Consider the following 16,244-nt stretch of genomic DNA (forward strand, 5'->3'; position numbering starts at 1 on the left):
ACAACGGATTTTATCCTTCATCGTTTAGCGTTTTTGTTGTAGTGTATTATGTATTACTTGCTATTCTCAATTTATACATATTGAATCTTTAGACTAACTAGACTTGATCGATGCAGGTAAGGACGAGTTTGAGGAGACGAGAGGCGGGGATCAGTGAGTTGGCTCGGATTGTGCAGAGGCCTAACCGAGGACCGTTTCAGTTTCAAGAGTTTTATGCATGATAAAATTGTTTACTCTGATTTTTATTGAAATTACTTTATGTTGTTTTAAACAAGTACTCATTGCAAGTTTGTTTACATTTCAAATATTTGTTGCATTTTATTTTTATGGCATTTTAGAGGAGAATTACTTATTTAAGAAATAAAAATTATTTCCGCAAATTTTAAGTATGTTTAAAAATACGGTACATTACAAGTTCACTCCAGGAGGGTCCAGTGCTGCACTAGGAAGGGCTGGTGAGAGTCTGGTTCAAGCCGGTTGGTCTAAGGTCGAGAGTTTGAGGCTAGGGCAATGCTGGGGTTAAAGCACTTTAAGGTTAGAAAATTCCAGAAACTTCCAAGTTAATTTTGAAGGTCTTAAAAGGTTTTGTCTAGGTGGTTTAAGGTCTGGTAGGGCGTGGTTAAGCCATGGTTTAATTTTGGAAAGTTTGGTTGTGTTTCTGTCTGATTCAGATTGAAACCGATTCTGGTCCAAGTTTTAAAACAAATTATAGAATTTAATGCATGTTCCTGAGTTTACGTCTAATAAACGATTGTAAGTATTTTTCAAGGTCTTTTAAACAGTTTGGATGGATTCGGATCAAAATATTAAGGTTTGGGGGTAAAACGGTCAAATTAGGGTTTCAGGAGCAAAGCAGTCATTTTGCACTCGAGTTGAGTTAGCAGCTCTGGTAGTGCCCTGAAAACTGAAAATACATGTTTAAAATGTTCATTTTATATGAATATGGAATTTAAATGAAAATGCTGAAAATACGTAGCATGCTTGTTTTCAAGAAAAATTATGTATATGCATGAAATTTTATTAAGTGATGAATATGATGATATGTTTGAAGGAGGTGACTTGGTTGTGACTAATACGAATACGAACACGAACACGAAACAAGTAAGGCCAAGGCTCAGTTGACGGGTGAGAGTGTCGCTGATGGATTTATCGAACAACAGCTGATAAAAAAGTCATAACTAATGATCTGAATTCAATAAAGAAAAAAAGAAAACGTATATGATGACGTGATTTGAATATGTTTATGTTCTTGGTTATGTGTAAGTTCATGCTTTTGAAGATCATGAAAGTTATTTTAATTACAGTACAATTCATTGTCGCTTGACATGTATACGTACTTGTTATTACGGTTCAGGTGTGTTGAGTCTTCATACTCATTATGTGTGCTTGATGCAGGTGACTAGTTTGCTGATGAGGAGACTGGAGGTGCTGAGGACTGAGTGGATTGGCTTGGTGGCACACTGGAAGCCCGAGGACCTTGTGTTTTTCCGCATTTCATGATTTTAAGAGGACATGTTTAAACATTTTTAAAAAGTTGAGGATTTTTGTGCGTTGAGGATTTTTGGTAAATTTTATTATGCTTGGTATTTTACGTTTATCAGTAAATTTCAGCCGATTACACTTTTGGAATTTTTTAACCGCGATTATTTTATTCAGTAGTTGGGTTGTTTGGCTAGTCGAGTGGCACGAATTTATATATATATATATATATATATATATATATATATATATATATATATATATATATAATTCGACCAAGGCTTTTACTTTTAAAAAATAAAAATAAAAAAATTCAGTAATATTCTAACAGTAGACGTTTCATATTTGTTGTCTAGTGAACAAGGGTTATTAAATATCTATAAATATACATTGATCACTAGGAGTTTCAGTTTGACACTGATAAATCATAATTGAAGTGAGTTGTTACAAAGATGTTGTAAATCCAAAGTCTTTTAATGAAATATTCCCAAGTGGAAGAAGTGGTGGAAGTTTTATTTTCGAACATCCATAAAATACTTGTGTTATTATATTATGCACTTTTATTCTTCTAAACCTCATGTCAAGTCGTTTATTGTCAAATATAATATATCACTAGTCTGCTCAGATCTTTTAATGCACTTACATATTTTAGTGGTCCAATGAATCTATTAGTTCAATAATATTTTTTTAACAGTCTAAAAATTGTTAAAAACACTTCTAAAAATTGTTAAAAACACTTCAAATCAAATAAATTAAAAAAAAATATTCATACACCTAAACTTCAACTCGATTCCAACGAAAACAAAATCAACGGCAGCCAATTTCGCTCCTTTACCGATCTTGGATGCCCAATAATACAAGTGACTTGCCTCCAAAAAAGCCCTTGGTAATCACGAATCACTGCCATACTAAACACAACCATAATACATACGTTATAATGCAAACAGTCCCATAGGAAAAAAGACAAATTGAACACGTATGATGCCACCTCGAAAAACCCCAGTTATCGGCTTTGCATATTTCAACATAAAAAATATCCCAATTTGTGGCTGAAAGAGCCAATTGGGATTCTTGAGTGGCACGTGGCAAAGCCTGTGGGAGAGAATCTGAGGAGATATCTAAATCCCACGTACGAGCCAATAACCAAGTGCCTATGTGTAGATATTGCAATCCACAATTCCATCATAATTTCATGTATAAATAAACAAGCAAAACTCCGACTCGAACATCCGTACCCGCAAACTCCAAGCACCTCAAAGAATGGCAACTTCTGCAATCCAACAGGCCGCAGCCTTGAAACCTCAGAATGAGCTTGTCCGAAAGGTCGGAAACGCTGCCGGAAACGGCGTCGGGCGCTACACCATGAGGCGTACTGTCAAAAGCACTCCTCCCAGTATCTGGTATATATACTTTTTCTTGATTGAATTTAACTGAGTTTCAAGTGCTTTTCTATTATGTTTATTGTTATTGGTCAGCTTTTTATAATTATGTGAATAATGTTATAAATATTTTTTATATGTAAATTAATAGAGCGAATACTTTTAATAATAAATTTTAATTATTATCTGGACAAAATATTTTCAATCTGGTGCAATAACTACATAATTCGATGCATCAAAATAAAATCATTCCAATCGATTTGGAAATATTTTTAAATTACTCTTTGACGATAAATGGGAGTCTAAAATTGCTTATTCAATTTTGTTATTTATTTTTAAATGATTTATTAATCAAGTTATATTGTGTTATAATGTTTTTGAAACTGGAATTAGTGGAGTTTGAATGTGGAAATAGGTACGGACCAGACAGGCCTAAGTACTTGGGCCCATTCTCAAGCCAGACCCCATCATATCTGACGGGCGAGTACCCCGGCGACTACGGCTGGGACACCGCCGGCCTCTCGGCTGACCCCGAGACATACGCCAGGAACCGCGAGCTTGAAGTGATCCACTCCCGCTGGGCCATGCTGGGCGCCCTAGGCTGCGTCACTCCCGAACTCCTCGCCAGGAACGGCGTCAAATTCGGTGAAAGTGTCTGGTTCAAAGCTGGATCCCAGATCTTCTCCGAGGGCGGGCTCAACTACCTCGGCAACCCCAACCTCATCCATGCCCAGAGCATTCTCGCCATTTGGGCCTCCCAGGTTGGATTAATTTTTGGAGTCACCTGTTGCACACTCTAAAATAAAAAAAATAAATAGAGCAAGTTTGGAGAGAATTTCATCCTCCATAAGGACGATTGGAGATGTCCTTACACATTTATTTTTCAAATTAATACTTAGACATTTATTGTTCCTTTTACTAACGCATAACATTCTTATCTGTAGTTATGTAAAAAAATCTTTATATGTTTATAGTGGAAAAAAAAAATCTGATGAATTTCATTTTTCAAATTTATCTCTGACAGGTTGTCCTGATGGGATTCATCGAAGGGTACAGAGTTGGTGGTGGGCCGCTCGGCGAGGGGCTCGACAAGGTGTACCCTGGCGGAGCATTCGACCCGTTGGGTTTGGCCGATGACCCGGATACCTTCGCCGAGTTGAAGGTGAAGGAGCTGAAGAATGGGAGACTGGCCATGTTCTCCATGTTCGGATTCTTCGTGCAGGCAATTGTTACAGGGAAGGGCCCGATCGAGAATCTGTACGATCACCTTGCTGATCCCGTGGCTAATAATGCTTGGGCTTATGCCACAAACTTTACTCCCGGAAAGTGAGTGAGGATTCGAGTGTTGTAAATTGTAATGGTCTGAGTTTGATGTAAGGATCGATATGAAACTTCAAATAATTAAAGTCTGTTGTTTTGAGTAATAAGCAAATTCAGCTTCTGCTGAAAATGGAAGTAATCAAATTGGAATATTTTAAAAATTGGTTTTAGTATTCATTGAAATTTATAAACTAAAAATTGAAATATTTAATTCATACGAGGGAACAATAATTTAACAATTATTACTAATTTTTTCAACAAAAAAAAAAAGATTGAGCTTTGATCAAATTGGTTCGAGTTTAATGTAACTAACGCTTTTTATTAGTTTTTACAAAAAATTATTCTCTAATCTGACTCAATATTCATTTGAAACCTTTGCTTCTTGTATTGTTCATCATTTACGAAAAGTTCATTTTCGGAGCAACATACCACTTTCATGTTGATTATTTACTTTAAAATTATGTAAATCGCATTTGAAATAATGTGGAAGAAAAAAAATATAATGATGAGAAATGCAAAATTGGATGACGTTGTTGAGTAAAAATGGTAAGAGAGACAAGTTGGGAGAGAGAAGAATAAATATTGAAAATAAAATCAAAAGTGCACACATGATTTAAAATTTAAATCAATATGATGAAGATGATTAGGAGTTAATAATATAATACTAATTATAATTATGAGAAAAAAAATTCATATCTTCCAAAATATTAGAAATAGAATATGGATATTATAGTAGTTCCACACATTAGTATATTTTAATAATTTAAAAATATTTGTCATGTCATGATTCTAATCTGGATATCATTGTAGTTCCACTTAAAATCAGAACTCTAACACATTAACAAAAAGAAGACATACTACTAAGATAATGGATTCGACATAATTGGAATTTAAATTTTAAAAAGAAGGGTGATACCCATAAGTGCTCGGATCATGGATGACTTGAAAAATTAAATGGATAGCCCAAATCAGAGTCAATATGCAGAGTGATTTTTTTTTTCAGCAGCCAGGCAAGGAGATGCTCAGGATATTTTCTACCCGTACAATCATGAGCTCGGCCTCTCATGCAAGCTCCTTGTAACTCTTTGTCCGGACTACCTCGAGAAGCACACCACACTCGAGTGTATCCGAATGAGCTATCTTATGCTTGGCAATCATTATGGTCAGAACTACATGGGTTTTACATGTCAGAGAAGTCATTAAAAGCAGGGTATGAGCAGCCATATTACCATACTTAACAGGTGGGCACTGAAAACAAGGTAATCATGAGATTTTATCCTATAAATAACAGGTATTCATCTCATTTACAGGAGCTGGAATTCTGAACTTTCAAACACTAACGTAAATTCATACATATACAGCAATTTTACCCTTCTTCTTCACCTGATTACTTAAGCATCAGAGTTGCTACGTCAGACACTCATCCGACACTCATTCACGAGTTCATCTTTTGTATGCAGGTCATAATGGAAGCCACATCTCAAAAATATATCACTTGCTCATTTCCTTCAACACATCACTTATATCATCATCCGGTGGATTGCCTCGACTCAGCTCACCCAATTCACCAGGATCACATCATTGGCGCCGTCTGTGGAAAATTGATCTTAAGACGTTGATATGGCTTAAACAAAAAGAACTAATCAAGATACTTCCCGAGTTCCAGGAGATGATGCACTTGTTTCTGGACAAGGCGGTCTTCTGCCCACAGGACCTCCACCAGTCATTACTTTATCCCTAGAGGAGTTGGCTCTTATTATATCCGATGTGGTGGAGAAAGCTGTGGCCCGAAGAGACCCTTCTCATCATGCTACATAGCCGTGAGGAGAGGAGGAGAGAGAGCAGGAGGTCGAGTAGGAGGAAGCAAGGATGGAAGAGAGGGAACCTAGTGCCGGCTCCAAGTCCCCGACAGATAGAGGGTCGAAGTCATTCCCGGGTAATCGTCAAAAGATGCCCATTTGCTGAAGTTGTTATCCGGGAACCTCTTCCTGGAAACTTTAAGTTTGCCAAAGTCAAGGATTATGATGGACATGCAGACCCCGAGGAACATTTGGCTAGGTTCGAGAAGATGGCCATGTTGCACTGTTATTCTGACAGGATCAAGTGCAAAGTGTTCTTGACCACCTTGGTTGACTCGACTCAGAGGTGGTTTGAGGGATTGGCACCTCAGAGTATCTATTCTTTTGAGGATTTTGAGAAGGTTTTTCTGCACCATTTTAGTAGCAGCAAGAAGTACAAAAAGACTGTAGTTAGTCTTTTTGAAGTCAAACAAAGCCTGGAAGAGAGTTTGAGGGCTTATATCCGAAAATTTAACAGAGTTGCTTTGGATGTCCACTCTTGTGCCCCCGAGACTAAGATTACTGCATTCACCCAAGGGATGAGGGAGAGTGAATTTTTTCGATAACTGACAAAGAAGACGCCCGGAGATTTTGAAGATTTGCTAGCCCGGCAGAAAAGTTTATTAATATAGAGGAGGCGTAGAAACATAAGAGGGAGACTGTGAAGAGAGAGATGGGAGACCAGACATCTAGACCCGAGGAGAGAGGGCAGAGGAGGGGTAACCCAGGGTATTTTTCTCATTATGTGCCTTTGAAAATTGCCCGGGACTGGGATGTCCAAGAATGTAGCAGGGACATGCCCCCACCTCAACAATTTACCAAGCCTGAGAGGGATTTTGTACCCTTCACAAAGTGTGTTACCACAACACAGAGGACTGCAAAACGCTAAAAAGAGAGTATGTCCCACCAGCTGTCAGGGATATAATCAACCAAGCAAGAAGCCGAGATTGCCACCTTGGGCAGCTCGGCAGCTTGGTCCCAGTACCAGGGAATATTCGAGAAGTGCCCCGAGGGGGGAAAAGAAATCCGAAGCCCAAAAGGAAGAAGTCTCCACCCCTTGTCTTGGGGGTACTTAAAATGATTTCCGGAGGATCTACTGATGGAGACTCCAATCGGGCTCAGAAGTCCAGGAGTAGGAGGGATTGTATGGAAGTGGAGGGAATGAGGAAAAATGAGGCAGTCATTAGCTTTGGCCGGGAGGATATTAAAGGCGTCAATCTTCCTCACAATGATGCCCTGGTAATTCAAGCCACGGTAGCAAATTATGACATCATGAGGGTCTTTGTCGAATCGGGAAGCTTTGTAAATCTCATTCTTAAGGATTCCCATGTACAGATAAATTTACAGGGGTACCAGTTGGAGACAGTGGAGACATCACTTTATGGCTTTGCTGGCCACGGTGTCTATCCGGAGGGGGAGAATGTCATGCCCTTAACTTTGGGCATTCGGGAGTTGAAGAAAACTGTGATGACCACTTTCACTATTTTGGATGCCCCATTACCATATAATATCATCCTGGTGCGGCTGGCCATGAACGAATTAAGAGCCGTGGCATCTACCTATGACCAAAAGATAAAGTTTGTAGTGGGAGGTCAAGTGGGAGAAGTCCGAGGAGATCAACCTTCTTCCTGAAAATGCTATGTGTAGGCGGTCCGGGTAGACCGGAAGAAGGCCTGGAAAGTTGAGAAAAGAGCTAGTGGAGGGGAGGAGGCGTAGAGGATAGTAGAGAAGGGAGATGTTCAATTTGTGGCAGAGAAAGAGCAAGAGGTGGTGGAGATCGGGCCATGCAAAGAGATTCGATTGGCTCGAGACCTTGACTTACACACCCCAGTCAGTTTGATAAACTTTTTGAAAACTAATCTTAATGTTTTTGCCTGGTCCCAGCAGGAATTGATAGGGATCTCACCCCTGATAGCTGAGCATCACTTGAACATCCTCCTGGGATCTCAACCTGTGAAGCAGAAGAAGACACACTTTTGTCCAGAGAAAGACCAAGTAATTGATGTACCAGTTTGAGATATGCTGAAAGTCGGTCACATTCTGGAAATACACTTTCCTACCTGGCTCTCGAATGTATCTACCAAGAAGTGGATGACGTGTGTCGATTTCAGATATCTCAACAAAGTCTTGCCCCAAAGTCCATTATCTCCTGCCCAGAATTGATCAGTTGGTAGATTCCACCTCTGGCTATGAACTGCTTAGTTTCATGGATTCTTACCAGGGGTATCATCAAATTCTCCTGGCCAAGAATGATAAAGATAAGGCCACCTTCATCACTTCAGGAGGCACATTTTGCTATGTTGTCATGCCTTTTCTTCTTGTATTGTTCATGATTTACCAAAACTTCATTTTTGGAGCAACATACCACATTCATTTATTTGGTTAATTATTTAAACGTTTTATATATAAGTAATGATGTGATGGGTATTTTGTTTTTTAATCTTGGTCAACTATTTATTTTACAAATTTCTCCTAGTGACAGATACACACGCTATTAGATATTTCATAAATTTCTTAATCAATTTATAAAATGAACTTCGATTATTAACCCAATGTTTCAGTGTAGGATAAAAATTTAAAAAGTTAGATAGTTTCTTTTTTGAATCTTAGTATTGGAATATGATGCTGTATAATTTAGAAATAAAAAAAATATGAATAGTTCTTTTAAAATTATGTGAATTGCATTTGAAATGAGTGGAAGAAAAAAATATAATGATGAGAAATGAAAAATGGAAGAAGTTGTTGAGTAAAAATGGTAAGAGAGACAAATTGGAAGAGAGAAGAACAAGTATTGAATATAAAATCAAAAGTGCCCACATGATTTAAAATTTAAATCAATATGATGAAGATGATCATTAGGAGTTAATAATATAATCCTAATTATAATTATGAGAAAAAAAAATTCATATCTTCCAAAACATTAGAAATCGAATATGGATATTATAGTAGTTCCACACATTAGTATATTTTAATAATAATAAAAAATTTAATATATTTACATTAGAGTCAATGAAGCTCATGCTACAAGTTGGCTCGCTGGACACAACTCTAACACAATATTCCTTTGAAATTTAACAGTGGTAACAGTTAGCGGCAAATTTCAGCTAAGACACACCATGTGAAGGCCCGAAAATCCTTGTTTGAAAATTTGGGGAAAATTAAAAATTTTTCTTTTTAAATAATTAAAATGCCTCATTCATAATTAAACCGATAAACAAAGTTTGATATCCAAGATGGCAGCGGAAGAAAATATTTGTTTGCGAAATAACAATTTAAGAATATCCAACAACTGATAAAAATTGTTTGCGGAATAAAATAATAAATGCTGAACTGAGGTCCTCGAGTGCCACTACTGCCGACCCAAGCTGGCTCACTGGTCCCCGCCCTCGGCCCTGACCTCATCGGTGCCTACAACAATCAAGTCTAGTGAGCCTAAAGACTCAGCATGCATATATCGTAGGTAACGAGTAAATATAATTTGCATGGATAAAATATCATGTCATGAGGCATACTGAAAATAACTTGTACTGAGCAATTATAATACGTGCATAACTGAACTGAAAGTCATAGTAAAAATGTTTGCTCATTGAAACCCTGTACTGAAATAACTGGTAATAATTTTCTGTTGAGATTATGGTCTACGCCTGTGGCCCCTGCACTGAACTGAACTGATCGGTAACTGGCTACCGGGGGAGTATCAAACTGAACTGAACTGACCGGTCACTGGCGACCGGGTGGTACCAAACTGAACTGATCGGTCACTGGCGACCGAGTAAAATAGTGCTCCCATAATAGTGAATTGACCACAAGCAATATCGCATAAATCTAAAAAATAATCATTTTCTAATTTCATGCACGTAATATAATTAAAAGGCATAATGAAAATATCCTGTATATTTTACCAACTGGATTGGATCGCTCCCAGGCTCGCTACAACCTAAATACGTCATGAAAAATATGCAATAGATTTTACTTGACGAAACTATGCAATTAAGTTTGAAAATGCGACAATTACGTCTAACGACTTCGTATTTAATCATGACTCTAAACCAACCCGAACCAACACTGAACCTACGTATAGTCATGATTAAAATACGCTTAAAATTATGAACTAATGCTCCTAAAATGATGAAGGTCGAAATCTAGGTGAAATGGAGGTCAAAACAAGAAACGCTCTTTCGAGAGTCAATTTGGCACATCGCACCGTAAATTCTCGTACGACTTCAAAAATTATCCGAATGACAAACGGCCAAAAACATGACCTTCCTAACTTGATTAGGCACTGTCCAGTCCAAGTCCATGGGCTAAAAGCCAACCGAGAACTCGAACAACCCCTCTGAACCGCGACATGCTTGCTGTCAAGAAAATTACAGCAGCTGCGTCTCTCTTTTGTTGCGTCGTTTTCGAGACTAGCGGCCATTGGGGCTTGAACCACCGATCAGAGACTCTTACCAACATCCCAAGGAATGATTTGAACCATGGCTAAGGGCCCTAGGCCAGCCACAATTCGAAATATTCCAGCAACCACTCGAAGGGTCCAACCGAGAACACAAAATCTGCTCGTCGGGCATTGTTCTTGTTTTTCTGTCCCGGATCGTTCCAGTGGCCATTTGATTGACCATGACACAATCTAGGCATCTAGGGGCATGGTATGAACCGTGGCTAAAGGCCCTAGGCCAACCAAGATCCATACCACTCCACAAACTCGAAACACAAGTGCTAAAAAATGGAAGGGGCGAAGGGGAGTAGGGGCTGCTCTTGCGTGTTAATTAAAAATCGATTCACCATGGATCAAGCCACCAAAAAGGGCAACTTATTCATGTCATAGACATTCTAGGGAAGTGATCTAACCATGGCTATAGGCTCTTAGGGCAGCCAAGATCAGATCCTTTTCTCTTGACAGAAAACAGAATTTTCGAAGCACAAAAATGGCAACGATGGTGAGTTGCTGTCATCTTCGGTTTCTGTCATGAATGGGGGCTGAAATAATGGACCAAAGTGGTCCTAATCCATCCTAGAACATGTCTAGATGTAGCCTTGGGAGCCTGGGACCGAACCAATTCCTGAAACTCACAAAACCAATGGAACCGTGAAGCTTGTCATGAAACCGAAATCTGCATGTTTTTGTTTTTCTGAAAATTTCTTGCCATGTTTCGGTTTTTGCATATAAAAGATGATCATGTAATGTTAAATAAATGATAATAGGACTTGATTTAGGTTTGAAAGAAATATGGACATGCCTTGGTTTTCGTTTGAAAGAAAAACGAAAAGAAGAGACGATGCGGCGCGGAGGAGGTGGAGCGCTTTCTTTTCTACCTTTCTTCACACTGGATTTTTCTCTCCTATCTCCCACTGAATTCTCACGTTTTTTACACTCTGAAATGGCTCTGATTTTGAGATTAGGGAGAGGGGAAATTGGTTAGGGGAGTGAGGGAAGTGGGTGCAAAATATAGGGAACAAATCAATATCAAGTCTCCCTTTTTGAATTTTGAATTTTTGTTGCTAACAAATATATCTTGGAGGGATCTAGAATGTGGTGGCCGAATACTCATGCCAACCTAGACTAGGATTATGCTTATTAATTAATTAATTAAGGGTGGTTAATAATCAAAAAGGTTGGCATGTTAAAATAACAAAGAATGAGTCAAAAGGGTGAGTTGGCAAAGAAATGTTGCATCTCCAAGGGGTGGCCGAATTCAACAAATAATTGGAGGGTAAATATTAATTATTTAGTAAATTTATAACCCTTAAAAGCCTTACCTATCTTTTAAATAATTTAGTGAATTAATTCCTTAATTAAGAAACTTAAATGAATTTATTTTCTACTCACCTCAAGTAACTTAAATAATTATCTAAACCTCCTTTTCACTTAAATTAGCTTATTTTCTAGCTAAAATAAACTCTGGAAATATTTTCTAAATCTTAAATTTTAACTCTAAACTCCGACTCCAGTCCGGCCTCACTGAATTAACTGAAAAGAAACAAAATTTAAACTGCTGGCTAAAATAATTAACTTCAAAGAAATGCATTTAAATAATCATGCAATGAAGTCAATTTAATTTAAAATACTAGAATTATGCATGGCTTATACGTAGACTGAGTTACGGGTTCTACAATCCTTCCCCCCTTAAAAGAAATTCCGTCCTCGAAATTAAAATTCATCGAATAACTCGGGGTAACGATCTCTCATCTCAGGCTCAGACTCCCATGTAGCTTCCTCCTCTGAATGGTTGAGCCATTTGACTTTGACTCGCTTAACTAGCTTGCTCCGAAGTTTCTTCTCCTGTCTGTCTAAGATCTGCACTGGTCTCTCCTCATAAGACATGTTCGGAGTAAGTTGTAACGGCTCAAAATTCAGCACATGCGAAGGATTTGCCATGTACTTCCTCAGCATGGAGACGTGGAACACATTGTGTACTCCAGCCAGATTCGGCGGAAGAGCAACACGATAAGCTAGCGTCCCAACTCTGTCAAGGATCTCAAAGGGTCCAATGAATCTCGGACTGAGCTTCCCTTTCTTCCCAAATCTCATGACACCCTTCATAGGTGCCACTTTCACAAAAACATGGTCACCGACCGCAAACTCTAGGTCTCTCCTCCTCTGATCTGCATAGCTCTTCTGTCGACTCTGAGCAGTCCTCATCCTATCACGGATCTTGACTACTACATCGGTAGCCTGCTGAATAATCTCTGGACCCAACCCTGCTCTCTCTCCTACTTCATCCCAATGAACAGGAGATCTATACTTACGGCCATACAATGCTTCATACGGAGCCATACCTATAGACGACTGGAAACTGTTGTTATAGGTGAACTCTACCAATGGCAAGTTCGACTCCCAACTCCCAGAGAAATCAATGACGCAAGCACGGAGAAGATCCTCCAAAATCTGAATGACTCGCTCTGACTGTCCATCTGTCTGCGGATGGAAAGCTGTGCTAAACAGCAGCTTCGTACCCACTGCCGAATGCAAACTCTTCCAGAATGCGGAAGTGAATCTAGGGTCTCTGTCAGATACGATAGAAACTGGAATACCATGAAGTCGGACTATCTCCCGGATATATAACTCTGCATACTGAACCATGGTGAAAGTCGTCTTAATAGGCAAGAAGTGCGCTGACTTGGTAAGACGATCTACAATCACCCAGATGGCATTCGATCCTCTGGTTGACCTCGGCAATCCGGTCACAAAGTCCATGGTAACATTCTCCCACTTCCACTTGGGAATGGGAAGAGGCTTGAGCAAACCTGCTGGTCTCTGATGCTCGACCTTCGCTAACTGGCAAGTCAGACACTCGGATACAAATTGCCTGATGTCTTTCTTCATACCAGGTCCACCAATACAACAACTGCAGATATTTGTACATCTTCGTACTCCCAGGGTGAATAGAGTACGGGGACATGTGGGCCTCTGTTAGAATATCTGATCGGATAGAACCACTGTTAGGAACCCACATCCTGTCTCGGTATCTCACAATACCGTCGGTGACTGTATACAAGACACTGCTCTTGGCTTCATCTCTCTTCTTCCACTGTGCCAATTGCTCATCTGCTGACTGACCACTGCGAATACGGTCAAGAAGAGAGGACTGAATCGTCAAAGTAGATAGACGATGAACTCTACCTTGAGGATATGACTCTAGATCAAACCTCTGAATCTCAAGCTGAAGAGGTCTCTGAATCGTCAAATGAGCCATCACTGCGACTTTTCTGTTCAGTGCATCTGCAACTACATTAGCTTTACCCGGGTGGCAGCTAATGTCACACTCATAGTCTTTCACAAGCTCCAACCAACGCCTCTGACGCATGTTCAGCTCCTTCTGCGTAAAGAAATACTTAAGGCTCTTGTGGTCGGTAAAGATCTGGCACTTCTCTCCATACAAATAATGCCTCCAGATCTTCAGGGCGAATACTACGGCTGCCAACTCTAGATCATGGGTGGGGTAGTTATTCTCGTGGATTTTCAGCTGTCGAGAAGCATATGCTATCGCTCTCCCATGCTGTATCAATACTGCGCCAAGACCGAGCTTCGAAGCATCGGTATACAGAACAAACTCGCCGGGTCCTGACGGTGTGGCCAAAACTGGTGCTGAAATAAGAGCTTGCTTCAAAGTATCGAAGCTCTTCTGGCACTCATCGCTCCACACAAACTTCACATTCTTCTTTGTCAATGATGTGAGTGGAACAACAATGGAGGAGAATCCCTGGATGAACTTCCTGTAATATCCTGCTAGCCCTAGAAAACTGCGGATCTCAGATGCATTCTGCGGCACAACTCAATCTCTGACTGCAGCGACTTTCGCTGGGTCTACCTCAATGCCACTGCTAGAAACAATGTGGCCTAAGAACGCCACCTTCTCTAACCAGAATTCGCACTTGCTGAACTTCGCGAACAACTTATGCTTCTGCAAGGTCTGCAACACTGTGTTCAGATGTCTGCTGTGATCCTCCTGATTCTTGTAGTAGACGAGAATGTCGTCTATGAATACTATCACAAACTGATCGAGATACAGCTGAAATACGCGATTCATGAGATCCATGAAGATCGCCGGCGCATTCGTCAGACCGAACGGCATCACAAGGAACTCGTAGTGGCCATAACGAGTCCTGAAAGCTGTCTTTGAAACATCAGCATCTCTTACCCTCAACTAGTGATAATCAGAGAGCAGATCAATCTTGGAGAAAATCGAAGCTCCCTGTAACTGGTCAAACAGGTCCTCAATCCTCGGAAGTGGGTATTTGTTCTTCACTGTAACCCTGTTCAACTCCCGGTAGTCAATGCAAAGCCTCATAGAGCCATCCTTCTTCTTTACAAATAAGACTGGCGCGCCCCATGGAGAAAAACTCGGGCGAATGAACTCCTTGTCGAGAAGTTCCTGAATCTGCTTCTTAAGCTCTGCCATCTCTGTCGGTGCTAATCGGTACGGTGTTTTGGAGATCGGAGCCTGTACCTGGCATAAGCTCAATGGAGAACTCCACCTCTCTCTCGGGTGGCATACCAGAGACGTTTTCCGGAAAAACATCTAAGAAATCTCTGACAATCGGAACATCTGAGGCTGACTGGTTGGGTTCCTCGAGGACAGATACAAAGGTTGCTAGAAACGCCCGACACCCTCTATGCATGAGCTTCCTAGCCTGAACATATGGAATAATGCGCGGTAAAGGAAAGTACCTGTCCGGCTCAAATAAGAACTGCCTCATTCCAGGCGGTCGGACTAGAATTGATCTCCGCTGGAAGTCTATCAACAACTCTGTTCCTCAATAGCCAGTCCATCCCTAGGATGATGTCAAATTCTGGCATCGGTAGCACAATCAAATCCGCATAAACAAGATTACCGTAGCAGCTTAAGGTCTATATCTCGGATAACATTGGTAGCTGCCATCTCCTCGCCTGACGACAACACTACTGAAAAGGCTATGTCTAGCCCAATGGTCTTGATCTTGAGAAAATTCGCAAAGACCTCCGAAATAAACGAGTGAGTGGCCCCTGAGTCTATCAAGGCCTTGGTAGCGGAACCAGATATAAAAATTCTCCCTGAAAGATCGGTAACTCTAAGTTGAACCCAATAGTTACAAGAACTAAATTTATAGACATGCAAAGGTCAAAGTTTTTCTAACTTAAATCTCAAAAATAATTCTGTGTAGAGCATGCAATCCTATCGTGGTTCTAAGTTCAAATCTTAATCCCGATTCCCAAAACACAGAAATTCAAATAATAACTTAAAGCTTAAAGGTACATGTCAACAACATAGTCTCCGGGTTTGTTTCCGCGGCATGGAGAGCAAAAACTCTGCCTTGAGTAGGCAGATTCCTCTGAGGGCACTGTAGCAACATGTGGTCGGGACTGCCACACTTAAAACACTTCCCTGAGCCAGACATACATGCTCCAGGATGGCGGCGTGAGCACCTCAAACGGACTGGGTTCTCAAAAGTCTCCTCGGGGCTGGGCGTCCCCGCTGTTGCTGCGGCTGCTGGACTCTGTTCCTAGGCGGCCCATGAAATGGCCTCTTGTTTTGCTGCTGATGCTGATGAGGAGGAGGACGGTGTGGTACCTGGACTGGGGCTTGCCCTGGCGATCCCTCTCGATATCCTGCAGATCCTGCTCTGCGGCTAGAGCTTTGGAGACTGCGACCTCATAAGTAGTAGGGTCAGACACCCTAACATCCCGACGCAAGATCGACTGTAGACCCACCAGGAAATGCATCATCTTGGCTTTAGCATCGTTCGC

The 16,244-nt window shown here is 40.4% G+C and overlaps 2 protein-coding genes across 2 annotated transcripts; both read left to right on the forward strand.

Moving 5' to 3' along the window:
• The first annotated feature begins 2,624 nt into the window (after window positions 1-2,624).
• On the forward strand, window positions 2,625-4,339 carry LOC140813772 (chlorophyll a-b binding protein 5, chloroplastic). Its single transcript, XM_073172485.1, has 3 exons — window positions 2,625-2,879; window positions 3,274-3,619; window positions 3,883-4,339. Exons 1-3 carry the CDS (start codon window positions 2,740-2,742, stop codon window positions 4,186-4,188), a joined length of 792 nt encoding a protein of 263 aa, XP_073028586.1. The 5' UTR covers window positions 2,625-2,739; the 3' UTR covers window positions 4,189-4,339.
• A 1,604-nt stretch (window positions 4,340-5,943) lies between these two features.
• Window positions 5,944-7,648, forward strand: LOC140815574 (uncharacterized). Its single transcript, XM_073174653.1, has 2 exons — window positions 5,944-6,565; window positions 6,888-7,648. The coding sequence occupies exons 1-2, from the start codon at window positions 5,944-5,946 to the stop codon at window positions 7,646-7,648; spliced, it is 1,383 nt and encodes a 460-aa protein (XP_073030754.1).
• Window positions 7,649-16,244: the final 8,596 nt, after the last annotated feature.

Source organism: Primulina eburnea, chromosome 15 (genome assembly GCF_022965805.1).
Source record: "Primulina eburnea isolate SZY01 chromosome 15, ASM2296580v1, whole genome shotgun sequence".
Lineage (NCBI taxonomy): Eukaryota > Viridiplantae > Streptophyta > Magnoliopsida > Lamiales > Gesneriaceae > Primulina > Primulina eburnea.

Excerpts from the sequence above, each read along its gene's own strand:
- LOC140815574 (XM_073174653.1), top strand. The coding sequence starts at position 5,944 with ATGTGGTGGAGAAAGCTGTGGCCCGAAGAGACCCTTCTCATCATGCTA. Across the intron at positions 6,566-6,887 it reads CACCCAAGGGATGAGGGAGA|AGGACTGCAAAACGCTAAAA; the intron begins GTGAATTTTTTC and ends ACCACAACACAG.
- LOC140813772 (XM_073172485.1), top strand. The coding sequence starts at position 2,740 with ATGGCAACTTCTGCAATCCAACAGGCCGCAGCCTTGAAACCTCAGAAT. Across the intron at positions 2,880-3,273 it reads AGCACTCCTCCCAGTATCTG|GTACGGACCAGACAGGCCTA; the intron begins GTATATATACTT and ends ATGTGGAAATAG. Across the intron at positions 3,620-3,882 it reads TCGCCATTTGGGCCTCCCAG|GTTGTCCTGATGGGATTCAT; the intron begins GTTGGATTAATT and ends TATCTCTGACAG.